At 37.8% G+C, this 20,445-nt stretch overlaps 1 protein-coding gene across 22 annotated transcripts in view; it reads left to right on the top strand.

Moving 5' to 3' along the window:
• Nucleotides 1-20,445, top strand: part of DLG2 (discs large MAGUK scaffold protein 2) — a 1,704,777-nt gene that overhangs the window by 1,250,449 nt on the left and 433,883 nt on the right. For all 22 annotated transcript variants that reach the window (XM_032488772.1, XM_032488771.1, XM_032488766.1 and 19 more), the window contains 2 exons: nucleotides 1,090-1,234; nucleotides 3,452-3,590. In XM_032488772.1, coding sequence (XP_032344663.1) covers nucleotides 1,090-1,234; nucleotides 3,452-3,590 — 284 coding nt within the window. The remainder of the gene's footprint in view (nucleotides 1-1,089; nucleotides 1,235-3,451; nucleotides 3,591-20,445) is intronic.

Genomic DNA, 20,445 nt, shown 5'->3' with positions numbered 1-20,445 from the left:
CCAAAGAAGGCTAACTTAGGTCTTTAAAATACTTCCTGAATATTTTTAAACCATTTAAGAGAAGATTCGCAGAGCTCCACTGTAAGCCACTGCCATGAAGTAACAATGGCACTGGTGTCACAGGCTTTTCTGTCCAATAAAGAGGAGTTGCTGTTAAAGCCGATGGCAGTAAGGTTTTCTCGAACTTGTTCACCTGAAGAGGTCTGTGTTCCAACTTTAGCACTCTTTCCTTAGAAAACAGACTCACGTTAAACGACGATTTTTAAAGTGAGAAAAGCCAAGTTTAGTGAAGCAGTGGAATTCTCATCTAGTTGTGGTATAAGAGAAAACGGGTTCATGGTTCCAGAGGGCACTTTGGGAATAGGTATCAGAAGCTTTATAATATTCATATAATTTGGTCCTGAGTTCGCTCTTGTGAATCATCCTGTAGAAGTCATTAAGTGGTGCGCAAATGTAGAAAAAGAATTATTGCAACATCATTCATAATAGAATAAAATTAGAAGCAAACTAAATGTGTTTTAGTTAAGAGATTAGTTAAATCATTATGTTATGGCCATGCAGCACAATGCTTTGTATAAAAGAAGATTCATATTGCTGAAGTATATTCATAATATAGGCAAATCGATGTTAAAAAGCAGGTTCCAAACAATGCATAATACAGTCACAACTATTTAAAAGAAATATATTCGTATAGGGAGATTATGGATAATTTTTATTTTCTTCCTTTGTTTCTGTTTTCTTCAATGAATGTGTGTTACTTTTGTAATCGCAATCACCATAGCACAAGAAAGACACCTTGACCACTTTGTTCCTTTTTCCACAAAGAGTATTTTGATTTCCATGATAATATATTGCTTCCTAAAAAAGACAAGAGCAACCTTGTTTTTTAGCATTAACTACTGAACCTTATCTGATTTGGCTAATGTCATTAATCCATCTAGACTGTTCAAGTATGACATAGGTACTGGACTGTAATTACTGCAATTTAATCTTTACATAAGGTCCTAATTTTGTATATCTTCTTGCCTAAATATTTCTCTTTGCCTGCAGAGATCTGGCTCTAATAATGATTTCTTTTTCCCCTTTCAGGTAAACAACTACAGTTTAGAAGAAGTAACACATGAAGAGGCAGTAGCAATATTGAAGAACACGTCAGATGTAGTTTATCTAAAAGTTGGCAAACCCACCACCATTTATATGACTGATCCTTATGGTCCACCTGATATTACTCACTGTAAGTACCACTCTCAGTGTCATCTTCGAATAGCATGCCAGATTTGCAAAATTGGAATTCTACAAAACTTGGCAAAGTCCTCTGCTTGCACCTTTACTCTTGTTTAGCTTGTGGAAATACTTCAGGGGGATCCTGTGCTTTACTTCTTGATTGCCTTGGGGGCCTTACTAGGTTCACAGTTATAGAAAGGCTTACGGATGTGTGTTATGGACAGTGTCATTACAACAGCATAGGGGCAACATATTTTTAAAGGCTATTTCTGAAGCCCCTGAAGCATGGTAGCTCTCATGCCATAGTAGTCCCTCTTCCTAGTTCAGATCTATACAGTAGCAGAGTGGAAAAGAGGGACTGGCAAAATGAACTGAAGATGGCACTGTTCTTCTTCCTGGGGGAAAGGACCTTGCCCTCAAATGGTGAAACCATGATCCTTAATCACCATGATACCGTTGTTACCTTTACCTGAATATGTTAGGTTGGCAGGGAAGACAGAGAAAGTTGTCAGTAACTGTGGCAGGAGAGATGGGTTGGAAGTGCGGGTTTCTAGGGCAACAGTTAACTCTGAGATGCTGGGCTGGGTCCCCACAAAGTCACTGCTACAAAAGCCCCATGTTTTCTCCTTTTTTTAATTGGTCAGTAAGATGATTCTGTCTTTGGGGACTAGATTTAGAAGCAATTCATTTTTTGATGTGAGTTTAAGGGGCAGTTTCATCCACATCAATGTATTTGCTCAGTCTGAAATTTCAAGAAATCAGTTGTGAGATTGGGAACTCACAATGTCTTCAGGACCTGTCATTAATTAGTACTGTGGTCTTAAGCAAGTCATTTAACCTCTCTTAGACTTGGATGTTTCTCTTGAGAGAAATTTAAAGGTTGAATAATTTTGTTACCTGCTTATTACATTAGCTATTGCTTTTCTTAATGATGATTATAAAATGACTTACCCCCAAATACGTCTTTTTTTTTTTTTTCCAAGCAGGCAGTAAGCTGAGATCAGCCTTACCTTAGGATATGAAAGAGTTCTTCAAACCAGATAAATGTAGGAAAATCAGTCTTGAGGCTCTGTGAGCCTCTTCTAGAAGGGCCTATAAGGTCAGTGTCAACGATAAAAAAAGGGAGAGAGCAAAATTGCTGTGCAATTCAAGACATATGTATTGAGTAGTTTCAATATGTGCAAGACACCTTGTAAGGTAATACATGGGATACAAATCATGGCCCTCACTGAAAGGAAGGCTAATTTAGATATATAAACAGCAGCAATATTTGGCAAAATGAGAGGGAGGTATATGCCATGAGAGAGGTAAAAATAAATGTCCTTTGGGCACTCAAAGAAAAGGGGTATCACCTATCTTTGGAATATTAGAAAAATCTTTATGCAGAGGGTGGCAGTCAAATTTTGTCTTTAAGAATGGGTGAGATTTCAGTATCAGCGGTGAGGGAGGAGACAGGATTTGCAGGTAGCTGGTAAAGTGGAACAAAGGTACAGATTTGGGGAAGAACGGACTTTGTTTAAGGACCACAGGATGTGTGTAAGGTGGGGATATTGAAATGAGTCAACCTTGTAAGGATGGGGAAAGGGAGAATTTATAGTCAATACAATAGTGGCACTGGAGAGCACTTAAGCAAAAGAACAGTGTGATCAGACCTGGATTTCTCAATGTATAAAATGGATTTTGGAGAGAGTAGGGGCAGGAGACCCAATTAGGAAGATTTTTCAGTCACCCAAAAGGGAGACACATTAGGGTGGAGGAACAGAAAAGAAAGGCCAGAGTTCTTGGCCTTTCTGGGATGGGAAGACAGCATGTTTGGGGATTAAAGTCTTATACAAGAACTTGCTCCAAAGAGCCTTCTGCTTTTGATGATTTGATAATAATTATATGTAAAGAATGTGAGCTCTGCAATTAGAAAGCTAACATTTTTATTTCAATGGGAAAATTAATCATCGTTCTGAAAATGAGTGCTAGGTCTCTCCTCCAATTTTTCTCTTCATGTAATTACACTAACTGGGCTTACAGATAAAACTGTTACTACATCTTTTCAACCCTAAAGGTCACCATGTGCTAGTACATATTAAATGCAAACAAACAGCAACTCCCCCTGTTGAAGGACAAGGAAATTCTTAGCATGTAACAAAACCTTTGTAGTTTTAACAGAACTGTAGCGTGACACATTGAATCACCCACTTAACAGATTTCTTTTCTTTTTTTTTTCACCCCTTAGCTTATTCTCCACCAATGGAAAATCATCTACTCTCTGGCAACAATGGCACTTTAGAATACAAAACCTCCCTGCCGCCCATCTCTCCAGGAAGGTACTCACCGATTCCAAAGCACATGCTTGTTGAAGACGATTACACCAGGTCAGATATACTTACTGCTTAATTGGGTTTGTGATCATTACTGGGAAGAAATTGGGTTTGCCCAACATGGCCACTGTTGATTCTGCACCATTCAAACCTGTTATAGTCTTACCTCAAGTGGAAATCTGCCCAGACTTGTAAACATGTGTCATTGTCCCTTGTTGGAAGCAAATCCACAGATTCTTTCTGGAGACATAACACACGCATATCCATCGCTTTTCAATTTATTAGGACTTTCGATACCTAACGCTATTTGAGCTTCACAGCAGTACTGTAACATCGGTATTATTACTCAGAGAAGGTGGAGTTGAGGTTCAAAAAGAAGGAAGTAGCTTACCCATATTACGTATCTGGTTAGTGAAAGAGTCAGAACTGAAAAACCCTGGGGTTTTTTTTACTCTAAATTCCGTGTTCTTGCTTTCAATGGCCACCCCCAATTCAGTGGAACTGGGGAATCAGTCAACCCTCCCCCGAGTGCAATAACTACAAGTGGAAAGGAAAAGAGTGAAATTAACTCCAAATGGTTTGAATTTAATATATCTCATTAGTCCCAAGAGGGGAACAGGGCAGGATTTTAGGACAGAGCCCAGAACCACATTGCTAATCCCACAAAGTAAAACCAAATTTAGCCAACATGCCTCTGACAAAGTCAGGTCTGACAGTTCAGAGAAGAGCAACATAGTTTACTTCATGGTCACCGGTAAGGACTCAATAAATAATGGATGTTGAGCGAATGAATGAATGAATGAATGGGTGGATAAATCATAAGAGATGTACTTTTTTTTCTTTTTTACCTTTACATGTTTTTGCTCAAGTAATATATGTTCATTGCATTTGGTGAAGTAGTGCAAAGATGTTCAAGAAACAAAAATCTCCTCCAAACTCCCTCCAGCACAACCTGTCTTGAGGCTCCCAGTGTGGCATTCTGGCTTGAACCTTTCATACCTTCTCTGTATTCGTACAAACATGTACAAATGCAATCTCAGATATAGATGGGGCTTGACACTGTTTTTACAAAATAAGTGTGTATTTTACACATTGCTCTGCAACTTGCTTTAGTCAGTGAGGACCACTTTTGCCCAGAATGACATTACATATAGATTCCATTACACGTCTTTTCTGAAAGTGTTTGCAGTGTAAAGAGGATAGAGATGCAGTCTTTGGCTTTTGTGTGCTGCCTGTCTAATGAAGTCAGTTGTCAGCCTTTAAAAAAGTTGACTCTCTTTAAAAAAGAGACTTCCTGCTGCTTGACTTTCCTCACTGGTGCCCGTGTATGCTTTGGTCTTTTCATTCCTTTGCTATTTCTTTTTAAACGATTAAGCATTTTCCATTTATTTGGCAATTTCAGGTTTGCTGAAGTGGCTTGTTACATCTTTAGCCAAGGAATGGAATGTTTAGATGCTGCAAATGTGCATCTGTGGTTTAAATCAAATATAAACCTCTTCCTATGCTGAAATGCCTAATCTCTGTGCTCTTAATTAAAATGGTGGCTGCAGCAAAGATAATCCTCATGGTTCTCTAAAGATTGTATAAAATAAGCACCTTTATTCACCAGAGCAATAATGTATTTGCTTTCCTCCTATAGCTAATATTTGATAAAGATTTTAATTTGAAAATGTCATTTTATTTTACTAGGCCCCACAGTGAATTAAAATTTTTTAAAGTCCTTTATGGTCCAAGCCCTTTGCTAAATGCTGTACTTAAACTATCCACTTAATCCTCCCCAAAACACAGAAAGAAGAGCTTTCATACCCATTTTAGAGATGTAGAAATTGAAGCTCAGAGAGGTTAAGGAACTTGCTTGTGGTCACACAGCTTTTAAGTAGAGAAACTGGGTGCCTTACAAGCTTTAAAATTCCAGCTAGGAAGAAACATTTTAATTTTCTCCTTATTTTTAAAATGAAAACCAAGTCATATAAAACTGTTCTCGTCATAGAAATATGTGGCTAGAAAGGGATCCAAGAGTTTTGATGGTTTCTAAGGACAGCTGGATCCAGTCTGAGACCTACTTCTACCACTGGCTAACAGTGTGACCTTGGGCAAATCTTTTAACTTCTACAAGCTTCAGTTTCTTCATCTTTACAATGGGAATAGTAACCAGATCTTTCTCAGTAGGTTGTTGTAATGATTAAATGAAATAATACATACAAAGAACTTACAGCGGAGCCTCATATATAATTAATATTAAATGAGTATTATCTATTTATTATAAGTATACTCATTATAATTCTTAATCCACCTAAGATGGCTTTTGGAATATTTTAGATGGTGTCCAAGGAAAAGAGTCCATCTCTTCGTACAGTGACATGCCTCAGTCCCTTACTTCTTGCCTGTTCTCTGGCAGGACAATCTGTTAACATTGCATAAAGTCTTCTGAATGGCTAATGCCTGGGAAATGTGTGAAATCAATTATATCAGTTTACACACACACACACACACACACACACACACACACACACACACACACACACACACACACCTCCCACGCTCTCTCACCACCACTGGCTCTTCTCACAGGTGCTCTGTGCTGTAAGGCATCACCATAGGTCTCAGAGATATGTGTTCAGAGGTTAATTCACTGCCTCATTCATACCCATTGTATACTTCCTACTCAAAGGTGGGCCCTGCGCTAGGAATGCAAAATTAAATAAGAAACAGCATCTCTTAAGAACTGTCAAATTGGGACAAAAACATATGTGAAGCCAGTGGATTCTCCAGTACCTGTTCCCTGATTATGCAGATCCCCTCCATGCAGTTTTCTATAAAGCCTATCTTCATTTTATTTTAATCTTGAGCTTTTATATTTTGTATTCAAAATGCCAGTTCTTTTGTGGTACTCAATGGCAGTTACTTAATATATCCTTACCTAGAAAATTAAAAGTTGGCAACTTTATTTTATATCAGTCCTCATTTTGTAAATGTAAAATTTCTGTAAAGTCCCAAAGTGTGGGAACTACTAACAGAAACAAAATTAGATCAGTTCAATGAAGTGATTGCTCTAGCAGAATTCCCCAGCACTGGGCACTTAGTAAGTATTTATAAATGATTTTTTTTTAATTGAAGTGAATGCCACAGGAACAGCCTATTGCATCAAATAAAGTTTTAAAGAGGAGATAACTGTAGCATTTGAGCTTGAAAAAATGTGCACTCATCAGAGTCAAGAGATGAGGAAGGGCGTTCGTGACAGGAGATAGCACGTGCGTGCTCGAGGAGGAAGGTGAAATAGAGTAAAATGAATACATCTATTATAGTTTGACCACAAGGCTCATAAGGGAAAATAGTACCTACCTTTAAATTATCCTTATATTTCTAGCCTTTCTCTCATATGCAACCTAGTTGTAAGTCTAGTCTACTACATAGAGTAGTAAGAATAAAAGGATTACTACTATGTGCCATGAACACTGAGTGCTTTAATATATATTATTGGACCTATATTATTTATATGGTATTCTTGCTTTTACAGCTATCGAAAAATGAGTTTAAGTAATTTTCTTATGTCCCACAGCAAGCAAATTGCAGAATCAAAATTTAAATTCAGGTCAGTCTATCTTCAAAGTCCTTATCCCCACCCCACCCCCTACTCACCATCTCATGCAGTCTCTTTCCATGGAAAAATGTTGGGTAAAGAGGACTGGGCTTGTATCAGGAGACTGGTCCTACCACTTACCACCTAGATAATCCTAAACAAGCCATTTAATCTTCTGAGTCTTGATTTTTCTTATTTGTAAATTTGGGGTAAAGGGTCTTCTAATTCCTCTTGGAATTGTAAGGTTTTAATATGATGGTATGTGTGAAGGTTGTCATCTTTAGAGGGCTGTATAAGATTATTATCCTATTATAGTAGCTTATATTTGGGGCCTACTTTTTAATTTTTCTAAAATAGTAAATCAAGGGAATGAATCTTTAATGATGAGACTTGGGCTGATGGGGATACACTTCTGTGAAATGGGAACCTTCCAACAAACTATTAGATTATGTCAAATTGATAGTCTTTTGTTCTGTATCCTCATAATATCTTTGTCTGTTATATAGATTCCATTACACGTCTTTTCTGAAAGTGTTTGCGTGTAAAGAGGATAGAGATGCAGTCTTTGGCTTTTGTGTGCTGCCTGTCTAATGAAGTATTTGCCTGTTTTCCTGACTCATATTCACTTTTTCTGGGGAAATACAGTAAGAAATTTTGAAATAATTTTGATTAGAAGAATACCTAAATGACTTACCTGGAATTTTTTTAGAAAATCCCTTTCTTACTGTTTAAGGAAATGTGTACCTGAGTAAGCTGGGAGATTTTATTTTTCCATTAATTTAGAGAAAGGAAGCATAAACAAAAAGGCCTTGGATAAAATTCTCTTAGTAGAAAGCCTACTGACTCCCCTATAAATCAAAATTATTACCCTGTAAACACCCTGTCTTCAACTTTTGGGAAACAAAGCTATTACAGAGATGCTGAGATGTTTTTCGGCTCACTGAATTATAGACTATCAGAGCCGGAAGGGCCATAAATGACCATAGAGGCTAATATTCCTCCATTTGGTGTATAAGAAACACAAGGCCTAGCGTGATTTGTTGTCTGCCCGTCAGTCCCGTAACTTGGAGTAGAAGAATCAGATATAGAACCCACGACCTCAAACACACAGTCCAGTGCTCTTTCTGTTTCTCTAAGCTGATTTTTTTTTTTTTTGGATGGAGTTAGAAGGTAACAGTTACAAAAAGCTATAATCAACAATGCTCACCTGTGAGGAGTGCCCACTTTGTACATTACCTACAACTATGGATTCCCTCTCTACTCAGCCAAGTCTTCCCTGATCACCCAGAAGAGATGCAAACCACACACCCTCACCGTCTGGCTACATATTCTCAGGATACACAAACAAATCATCCAAACTAAAATGAATCCCCCAAAATTGAGGGTGCAAAGTAAAACTTCTCTTTAAAGATGTGGGGGCTTAATTTCCTGAGTTATGAATGTGATAAATGCCATTATGAAAGCCAGGGACCTAACCTATCGGCTGTGAGCCATCTATTTCCCAGTGATAGAAATCAAGTTCACCTGGCCCTGAACTTACTATACCCGGATGTCTTTCCAACTGGCTCCATATAATGTTCCCTCATGTAATTTGATCAAAAAGCAGAAGCTAAATAAAGCCTTCAAGGACCACTCCAAATTATGACTCTTGATAGTCACAGTATGATTCCCTTATTACTAACCAGATACAACCCATTCAACTAGTCTCCCTCCACTCCACTCTCGCCAAATACTAGAACAGTGGCTTACTGGAAATAGTATCTAAAGTGTGTTCCAGTTCTTTTCTCATTCATTCATTCATTCATTCACTCATTCAGTGAATACTCAGGCTTCTACCATGTGTCAAGCACAGTTATTAGCAACAAAATTACAATCGTGAACAAACCAAACAAGGCTCCTTCCCTTATGGACTTCAGTTCTAGTGTGTTGAATAGGAGATATAGAGATAAGAGAGTTTCAGATAAATAAGTACCATAAAGAAAATAGTATGATAATGCCATAGACACTGTTGGGGAAGACGGCAATATTAAGTCGGATAACCAGGGAATGTCCCTCTGAGGAGATAGCATATGAGCTGAGGCCTGAATAAAAAGTGGGGAAAAGTGATATAAAGATCAGAGAAAGAACCTTCCAGGAAGAGGAAATAACAAGCCAAAGTCCCTGAGGCATTAATAAGTTAGGTGTGTTCCAGAAATATAAGGAAGCCCAGCTTGGCTGGAAGGAGATGAGCTAATGGGAACATAGCAGCAAATTAGGTTGGAGAAGGAGTCAGGAGCCAGATGATGTAGGGCTTTGTAGGTAATACTAGAGAATGTAGGTTGAATTTTAAGTGCATTGAGAACCAGAGAGAAGTAACCAGGAGAATGAGATTATCTGACTCATGTTTTATAAAAGAAAAACCTCTGACTGGTGTGTGAAGAAGAGGAGGGACCACTGAAGAAACGAGGGGAGAGACTCTGACAGCCAGGGCTGGAAGGACAGGTAGCGGTGGAGGAGAAGTGGGGAGGAGGGATCCGAGCTGCGTGGCAGGGCTAGATGCAGCAGCCGAGCGCCACGGGAGGAGCCGGCCTGCTTAAGTCAGGTGACTTTCCTGCAGCCTTTTCTATACTTGTTATCAGCTATGCCGTGATCTTTCAGGAACAGCATAAGTGTTTGCCACTGTTGTTAATTTTTTTTCCTTTGGTGTTTAACTTTGTGGATCAGAACTAATTAGAGGTTAAACAACTGTTTCTCAAATATTTCTACCCACATGCCCTTAGGCCTTGAAAAAGAAATTTGTTCTCCTCGGGATTTGGGGCAGAATGTGAAGCTTTCTGTGCAAGCATGAAACAGGCAAATCTTAGATTTTGTCATAAAAGCATGGGAAATATCTTTGTTTGCATTCATGTGAAACTATTTTTATTACAAATTAAATTATTTTCATCCAAAATCTTAAAATAACAACAAGAAACCAGAAAGTAACATACCAGAAAGGTTTCTGGGGATACTAAGTCCCTGTCAAATACCACAAGCCCCAGGGTGCAGATGAATACCCACATTTGAGAAGCACTGAGCTAAGTTACAGAAACACGTCAGTTATTAAGTCTGTGTTGTTGAGACAGCCCCTTAATTATGTCTCAAGGCTTATGGTCTCCGTGATGGACCGTTTCTCAAAGGATCAGACAACAGTTTCCATCAGAGTGAAGTCTGGTCATGTTCTAGCGTCTTTTTTTTATTGAGGTATAGTCAGTTTACAGTGTTGTGTCAATTTCTGGTGTACAGCGTAAGAGTTCAGTCACACATACACAGACATATAGTCCTTTTCATACTCTTGTTCCTTATAGGTTACTATAAGATATTGAATATGGTTCCTGCGATATACAGTAGAAGCTTGTTGTTTATCTATTTTATATATGTTAGGAAGTATCTGCAAATCTCGAACTCCCAATTTATCCCCTTCTCATCCCGTTTCCCGCTGGTAACCATAAGTTTGTTTTCTGTATCTGTGAGTCTGTTTCTGTTTTCTAAGTAAGTTCATTTGTGTCCTTTTTTTTTTTTTTAGTTGCCACATATGAGTGATATCATATGGTATTTTTCTTTCTCTTTCTGGCTTACTTCACTTAGAATGATGATCTCCAGGTCTATCCATGTTACTGCAAATGGCATTATTTTATTCTTTTTTATGGCTGAGTAGTATTGCACTGTATAAATATACCACAGCTGCTTTATCCAGTCATCTGTTGATGGACATTTAGGTTGTTTCCATGTCTTTACCCTCTCTTCTTTTTAATTTGTATTTACTGACTTGAAACCATTTCTGGGTAAACTGAAAGTTCCTTCTTTTGACACAGGAAATAAATCTTTTTAAATGCCTTTAACCAAGTATAGGAGAAAAGAACTGGGAATGTCCTGGGCAGGCAACTATGCCTGCTTTCAAATCGGGGCCCGGCTCACACAGTGATGAGGCCGGTGTGCCCTGGAGCTGCCCTGCTCAGGGTCCTGCCTTGACTGCTTCCTAGCTGTGTGACGTTGACCAGGTGACATAACTACCTTTTGCCTCAGTTTTCTCACATGTAAAATGAGCAGAATAATACTTCCCACCTCACAGGCTTATTATTTCCAATAAACGAGTTAATGCATGTGAAGTTCTTGGGAAAAAGTAAGCACTTGATAAATGCTGTTATTAATACTACTTAAAACAAAGATTCAAGGTGAACTACTCCACCAAATCATTTTTTGGTGGAATGGAAATGTAGCCAGCGTTACTCAGATACTCAAACAAAATTGACATACACATTTTTCAACTAATTCATCTTGCAGAGCACCTTAAACATTATATTACAGGAAGTCTTATAGTATTAATGCTTTATTAATGATCTTTCTTTTTATTAATACAATGAGTATCAACTACCATCTACGCTGAAAATATAGTATTCAGTGGAGTTGAATATGATGAAAACTAGACTATCAGTCTGGCCTGTGTGGCTAAATACAGTTATCCTCTGTGTAATTTATTGATTTTGCCCCCACTTTATTTATAGTACCGCTCAACAACTAATCTCATGAGCTTTTCCCTCAAAGATATTCTGCAAAACATGGCATCGGACTCCTCATAGCCTCTGTAAAGTGCATGATAAAACTTAACCACGTCAGAGATTCCCAGTGATGTCTCTAGATTACCTGTTTTGCTCTGTGCTGTATACTTGATTTCTGCTGCATGAAGCCGGGTACTGTTGTGTCTCTTTTAAAGCAAAGTATAGTTGGGTGGGGGGGCTGAGCAGGTGAATAGGGCAAAACAAGTGAGACAGATGGAGGGTAAACCATTCAATGGAAGCCTCAAGGGGAGTTTTCTCTTTATTGCTGGTGGCCCCACATAACCATCTAGGTTTACTTACATAAACTTTGAGGCGTGATTGATAGAGCTCTCCTGTTAGAAACAGAGGGAGTGAGCATGCTAATGGGAAGCTGACAAATCTTAATTAAAGGAGGATATCCAAACATGTATTGGAAAACATGTTATGCTGCTGTTTGCTGTCAGGGAAGTGAATTTAATGATAGGAAGAATGAAACAGTAATGGGATTTTGAGACTGTCTTGTATAGATATTTGTCATTTTGCATGTACCTAATAAATTATCCAGGCATAAACACACAACACTAGGCCTTATAATTTTATGGAAGATGGTTATTGCACATCTATGGCTATTATCATTATAGATGTGAAATTCAAATAGATAGTTGTTTAATCAATGCTGCATTACATTTTAATAGAGTGAATTCATCCTTGGCTTCCAGGGCTGGTTGAGACAAAAAAGGATTAATGGTGGGTGATGGTGAATTTTGGAGGGACCACTGTAGAAGCAATCAACTATTCATTGACCCCAGGCCCTTTACATTGCAAGTTAACTGCTATCACCACCAAAATGTGCAGCTTATTTCTGGCCCTTACCTGTGTGACATTGAAACAGGGGGTATATTATAACTTAAAACAAGTAGGCTTAGCCTCTTCCTCTAGGAGTTTATTTTCACATCCATGCGTCAATAAAGTAATAGTAGACTGAAGACAGCTGATTCCTAATTGTCCACATATGAGTGTATCCTTGGAAAATTATTCTATTCCTTGCCCCTTTTATTGCTTTATAGACCTCTTTAATGGTTTCTTTCCAGTAAGTTCTATTTATTATTTTCCCTAAGCATAAAAGTAATGTGTATTTGTAGAAAAGTTACAAAATAACTAAAATATTTTTTTAAAAACTCACACTGCAGAGAGATAGTCATTATTTATATATATATTTCCACTAAATTTTTTCTCCATATATAGTAAGTAGCAAAACTGGAATTTGAACACAGTTCAGTCTGGCTCCAGAATCCATGTCCTTGACTTTGCTGGTAAAGGTCATGCAGCTGGTGTATAACAGGATCAGGACACAAACTAACTCCATAGTCTGCCTCTTTCTGCTGTACTGCATGGGTTGCATTATTAGTTTTAAGATTTCTAGAATTTTCTCTGTGCTTCAAATTAATCTCTCTCTGGTTTTCCTTTTATCCATAAAGGTAGAACTGAACTTTTATATCATTGCTTCCTCCAGCAATATTTACAGCCTGTTCAGGGAGGGCAATCAGGTTTTCTCAAAAAAGAAGGGAGGCCTTCTGGATGGTGCCCTACTGGGTGGGGTCAGTCCTGCTGTTCCGGCTATGACACCAGACCCCAGATGGTTGTCTTAATGAACGTCCTCAGTCCTCATGAAAGAACTTAGCAGTCCCTGTGAGTGTATGTGCCTCTGTGTGTCAACATTTAAATATCAACCCTCATTCTAGATTTTTTTAGTTAGACCAACCTTGAAGTAGAACAAGGTGAGTCCTTTATTACATAGGCTGTGTCCTAAATGGAAATGCTGTCAACTGATCCGTTAGAGCTTGATATTTTGTTTTATGTTTTTTTCCTTCTAATCTTTTTCTAAAGTCTCATTTACCACGTTGAGACAGGGGATGAGGCAGAATGAAATAAATGTGACAGCCAGAGATTTCAAAGCCAATTATGTGGGTCCTGGCTCTGAATTTATAACAGTACTGGTAAACCCTGATACTGTCCATTACAGCCCAGATGCTTTCCTGTTTCTCCTTTAGTTCCTCTAACACCATGCAAAAGGAGCAGAGTGATGTTATTATACCTACATAACAGATTGAGAGTCTGAGGCGGTAGAGATGCCATAATTTCCCCATTTTCCCCTACAACAAGTAGAGAGTAAGAGGCAAATCCAAAACCCGGAATCTAGAGCCAGGGTGGCATCTTGGTGAAGAGCTCAGATTTTGGAGTCAGAATAACTCTGGGTTCACCACTTACTAGCTGTTTGACCTTGGATGAGTTACATAACCTCTCTGTGCCTGTCTCCCCACTTTTCCCTCTTTCATGAGTTATTATTAGGATTAAATGAAGTAATCTATGTAAAACACTTGGGACAGAGCCTGGGACAAAATAAGCTGCATTCAGATTTGCCATAATTATCATTATCATTATTATTATTAGCTTTGACCTCTAGTCCAGGGCACCGTGGTGATTATAGGACAGGGTACAGTTATGATGATAGCAGTGCTGGTTGCGGATGGTGGAATGAGATTAGTGAGTAAAGAGGAAATATGCTTCCAGTAAGCCTCATAAAACATAGATTTATACTTGCCTTGAAAGGGTAGATTTTGAGACTTTATGTTCATTTAGTCATGTTTCCTTTTACATTTCCATTTCTTTAAAAAAGACAGAGAGCGATCCTGATTAAGAAGACTTTATTCAAAACCAAGCCTACACATTAAAGTTATATGAAAAGTCTAAGTGTTAAAGAAACTGATTTTTAATTCAAAAACTCTAAAATTAAAAATTCTATGGGGGAGGGTGTGGCTCAGTGGTAAGAGTACGTGCTTAGCATGTGTGAGGTCCTGGGTTCACTCCCCAGTACCTCCACTGAATTAGTAAATAAACAAACAAACAAACCCAATTACCTCCCCCCCAAATAAACAAAAGTAAATAAATAATTTTTTAATTCTAAAATATTAAGTAAACACAAATATATACTTTCCCAAATGCTCTGATTTATGACGCAGGCGTCATTAACACTTTTTATGTAAATGCAGTGATTCCTTTTGCATAGCTTCACGATTTGAGCACAGAAATCAGTTTTATACACAGCAGCACCTCTGGTGAGACTTCCCAGTTCCCAGGGGTAGCATTAATCCCGTAGCTTCACCGTGTAACATGAGATTGGACCAGGCGTGGTTGGATAAAGTTTCACACACAGTATATATCCAAATCCCTGTAATGCTGAGTGTAGTGCTAATAAGATTATGCTGAATTTAAAGTCATGAGAACTAAAGGAAGCTTTGTAGGAGTTGCAAGCGAGAGAGGGGCTCATGGTGTGGTTGTGGTCTCCCCAGCTAAAGCAAAGTAGGACCTTCCCGAGAACCACTGTGCTGTGCAGCTTAGAGAGAAGTACTTAGTTAAATCCTGCTTATAAAAATTAAATTTTATGTATCTCAGTGGTGAAATAATGAAGAGTAGTATTTCTTACCTTCCCTTGAAAAAAAGAACTTACCAGTTATACTCTACAGATACTAGCATTTATCAGCTGAATATTATCAAGTCAAAAAATTTTGAGCAATTCTATAGTACTGAAAGAGATAATGCAATTTAAAATGTGACTGATTCCTTCATAACTTTCTCAGAAAGAACTGGTCTACTGTCTAAAACTGGTTCCAAACTCTCACAACCAAGCGGTCACCTGTGAAACCTTTGTGAACACAAGAGTCCGGAGTCCCACCCCAGATCTACCAAATCTGTGTGTCCAGGGATAGCACTGTGGTGTTAGTACTCAAAACAGAACAAAAACCCTCACAGGTCATTCTGATGCAGGCAGGTGTGGGAACCACTGGCTTATATTCATTATGTCTTTGACTTCAGAAAAATCGTGTCATCGAAAATAAACGCAAAATGGAGCACAGTAGAAGAAAACATGGTCAGGCATTTCTCCCATCAGATAAGTTTTTATAAAAACATTAGGTGACCCTAAACTACTGACAATATTAGTGACCCCGTGCAAAGAAAGGGCATTGCTCCTGAGAAAGTTTCCAATCACAGAATTTGTTCAGTGGTGTTAAGATTTTATAATTAAAAGTGCTACCTATTTAAAGACACCTTTAAGGTGTGCATTTTACTCTATAAACACACACTCTTTTTAAAATATCACGTGACTTTATTTTCTTTAAATCAAATGACGTCTGATAGTACTTCTTACCTACTTCTCTAAACTCTCCCTGAACATCAATCTTTTAGGGGCTCAGAGTTTTGGCGAACAAAAACTTGGAAGAGAGTTTCTTCAGGAAAATTCTGCTTTCCCTCTTGTATCACAAATCTCCAGTGAAGCAAAATTGAATATGAGTTTATTGCTATGACAGAATATCTGCTTCAAGCTTGGGGACGAAAAAACATATTAAAGTTCCAAACCAAATTAATATTTCAATAAATTATTCTAACCCTCTCTTTTATTATTTACATTGCTTCAGGAAAAAACAGGTTATGTTAGTCAAATTCGGAACTGCCTACTCCCTAGTCACTACTTCCCTTTTCTATGAGATGCCTGTTTTTACAAAGGAATCTTAGGTACTTCTAGGTCCATTAAATACGCAGCTACCACCTCACAGCAGACCAGGCAATGTCCTCATGGCTAAATGCATATTTGAGTGAAGAATAACTGTTGATCGTCTTACAGACCTGTCACACATGCCAAAGGCAGGAAAGTAGAGGCTGTGGGGAAGTGAATTGAGAATTTTTTCCAGAAATATATGTTACTTAACATTTCATTTACTTTTTTTTTAGTTGAAGTATAATCAGTTGCCAATTTCTAGTGTACAGCACAATGTCCCAGTCATACATATACATATATATATTCATTTTCATATTCTTTTTCATTAAAGGTTATTATAAGAAATTAAATATAGTTCCCTGTGCTATGCAGAAGAAATTTGGGGTTTTTTAATCTGTTTTTATAGAGAAAGGTTAAGCCAGAAAGAGAAAGAAAAATACCATTATGATATCACTCATATGTAGAATCTAAAAAAAGAAAAAAAGAGGACACTAATTAACTCATCTCCGAAAAAGAAGCAGACCCACAGACATTGTGAATAATCTTATGGTTACTGGGGGAAACAGGGTAGGAAGGGATAAATTTGGGAGCTTGAACTGAGAGTTCTAATCCCACTTCCACACCCATATTAGGCTGCCACCAAACTGCCTTGGGTCTGTTGTGTGTAGCTGGATGCTCTTTGTAGGAACCCATTGATCTAGGTGCCTCAGCAAACACAAGAGATTGAACAGTGCACACAGCTACCACACACACTATGGGAAATTCTTACCTTGCTTTACATTTCTCTACTTAGTAGTTTTCGGTGCAATATTGCATAGTGAATGTTAGAGTCAAAACAAACTTGCATTCACATCTCGATTTGACCATTCCCTTGTTAGTATCACCTTATCCCCTCTGAACTTCAGTTTCCTTATCCAAAAACTATAGGTAACATCCACTGTGAAAGTTTGAAAGTTTGTTGCTGTGAAGATTGAAAGTGATGATCTGTATGACCAAATAGTGACAGACAAATCTGAGGATTCTCTGTTATTACTTGAATAAACTTACATTCAACCATTTTCCTTCCCTACCCCACCACTCCAGAAATCCAATTCCAGAGCTTAGGCAAGTCATGTAGATTCTGCAGAATGTTTCACATGAAGACAAAAGAGAAGATTGTAGGATGACTTTAAGCTCTACATTCTGTATTCCACCCTGCTGGCATTCAGGTATCCTGAACTACACAAGTTCTTGACACAAGCCTGTGAAGTCCACTAGCTCTTTGATGTTTTGACCCCTACTTTTCACTGTGTCTTTTTTTTTTTTTTAATTATAACCCGTATGTACTTTTGCTGCCCGATACCCATCTTAGCTGTGATCAGAATGTATTGTTCTAAAATTTCTCCCATCCGCTGAATCTCTTCCAGAGTGATTAGATTTGGTAGATGGAAGGTTCAGCTCTACTGATAATCTTAAAAAGAAAGAGAAAAAATTTCCTCTATCTGGTTTCCTTATTGCTGTATCTTCATTTCAATAGTTCATTTAAAAATAGCTTTCACTTCCATTGGATATACTGGCCTAGTTGGGGTTTCCCCAAAAAAGCAGTCTTCTCTGCATCCTCCTGATGGGCCAGGAGTCCTCTTTGCAGATGGACTTCAAGGCCCATTATTTCATCCCTCTATGTGTTTTGCGCTCTTACTCAACCTGCTGGAAATACCTTGGCCGACAGTATACAAGGAGAGATTTCTTACTGAAAAGTCCTCAGAGCATGAGCAGGAGGGCCATACGTATGACTGTCCCAAAAATGTGTTTGGCAGGGAGGGAGAGGAGGTTTGGGAAACGGTGGGAATAGTCTGGTGACTGTTGGCTGAGTTTGGCCATTGTCAAGCATTCTGATAAGTCATTCGGATTTTTTTTTTCTATTAATTTTCACAGTAGTTGTCACGTGCTCTCTGTCACAATTGTACAAGACTAAAAATCGTAACTTGAAATCTGCACAGCTACTAGGTAGGAGAGTTGAGACTCAAACTCTCTGTGTTACCACCTAGAATATTAAATAACCGTAAAATTCCTCAAATATACAAAATCCACGTAATGTCCCCAAGATTTAGGAGAGTTCATTTTGTCTATTAAAATAGAAGCTCTGCTGTAGATGGGTTCCTGTGTTGTACCTTGCCATATTCTCAGACACATCTTCCACTTTTCCCCTTCATGCCCCCATGACCCAACAAACTTAACCAGATATCTGGCTTGACCAGCTTCCCTGCCTGCTCTTGCAACACTGTCAACCAAACGTATGCTTCTCATAGCCATCTCTGTCTTTATTTTCACATGTTCAAATAATGTCCATTTTTCATGTCCCAGCTCCAGTGGTGCCTCCTCATAAGATTCCCCCTAATTCTTTCAGCAGGATATCATTTCTTTTTATTTGAATTCTCAAGACAGTCTATCTTTCCTTCCCAACACACGTAGCCAGTTTTAGCTTATTTTATTAAACACACACACATAGGCATACGTACATCCTCTCTCTAGGACATATTGATGCTTGAGGGAAGAATCTATGTGGGATCAGATTTTTATCTTCCACATCCCCTAGATTCATACATAAAAACAGAACATAAATACAGTTATTTACTGAGCTCTTACCATATGGCAGTGATTATTTAAGGTTTTTCATATTGCATCTCATTTAATCTCATAGCAGTCCTATAAGGAAGGTCTTAAGGTAAACCATTTTCTAGATAAGGCAGCCAAGATTCAACATAACTAACTTCCCCAGAGTCACACAGCTGAGTAAGTGGCAGAACAGAATTAAAAGGCAGGTTTTCTAGTCTGAAAACTCATGTCCTTTCCACCATGTTCATAACTCCCTGTATGTTTTCCAAGTGTATAAATATATATCAAATGAATGAGTAGATGCATTAGTGAAAAGACTACAGTTGCTGTAAATATGTTTTAATTGTCATCATTTCTGTAAAAGGATTCTAGTTAGCACATAATTTCCCTGAAGTAGACTAAACCTTAATTGGACTCTTCTTAATACCTAGATATATTTGCATACCTCAAGACATTTGAGATTCTGATAAATTTAAACGGCAAATATGGCGATAGTCCATTAGGCCATCCTGTTAGTTATAACCAATTATTCCTAATGCTGCACTACCACTCTCGTAAGAACTTGTTAGTACCTGTGCATCATACAGAAATAAAAGTAACTCATTATTAAACAAAAATTAGCCTAGTAGTGGGAAAATTTATATTTTCTATTTCTGCTGTTTCATAATATATAGATCTTTGGGTCCGAATTGAACAAGACCCAATACAAACCTCTAACAGACCTCTGGTGTAAAAGAAAATATTTTTTAAAAATAATTTTAGAGTATAATTTAGAAAATCAAAGTTGCCTATAATTCTACCACTTGGAGAAAGCACTGTTAACATTTCAGTGACTTTTCCAAGCTTCCATTTAGGCACAGAGATACACTTCTCACAGAATTGGCCTCACCCTACATATAGATTTATGGCTTTTTATATCTCAGCTTATATGATAAACAGCTTTTAATGTCATTTAAAAGTCATGCAATACTGAGAGAAAATTAAAACTTTATGTAGACGTATTTCCCAGATATGATATTCAGCAAATTCCCTGGCATTTGCTTCCAAACATTTTTTCTTGATATCTATTATATAAAATTGGGATCATACTTTTATATTTCTGTTACTTGCAAAAACCAGACCAAACTATATACATACTATTTAACCTGCTTTTTTCACTTAATAATATGTTGTGAATATTTTTCCATGTCACCAAATGTTTTCATGGCAATGTTTTCAATCCCTACATGACTGTTCAATACTGATGAACACATACGTTTTTTCCAGTGTTTTGCTTTTGCAAGCTTTGTGACAATGACTTTCTATGTATACCTATTGTAGTCAACTTTTAGGACAGATTCCTGGAAGTGAGATTTCTGGGTCAGAGGTTTAGCAGTTGGTACCATCACCACCGATATAGAAAGAGGGTAGCTGTTAGGGTAGCTGTCTGTAGATGTTAGAGAAAAGGTAGATAATGCTATGTGTACTGACTCAGAAGGATGCCTAATATTCAATGTAAAATTTGAAAATAAAAGCAATAGCATAATAATATGTATAATATGATCTAAATCAAAATGTTAATCTGCAACTTATGTGTAGATTTGAGTATAGATAAGAATTCGGGCATAGGCATGGAGATACAGTGTT

The sequence above is a fragment of the Camelus ferus genome, chromosome 10, assembly GCF_009834535.1.
Source record: "Camelus ferus isolate YT-003-E chromosome 10, BCGSAC_Cfer_1.0, whole genome shotgun sequence".
Lineage (NCBI taxonomy): Eukaryota > Metazoa > Chordata > Mammalia > Artiodactyla > Camelidae > Camelus > Camelus ferus.
This window is presented reverse-complemented; position numbering and strand designations above follow the sequence as displayed.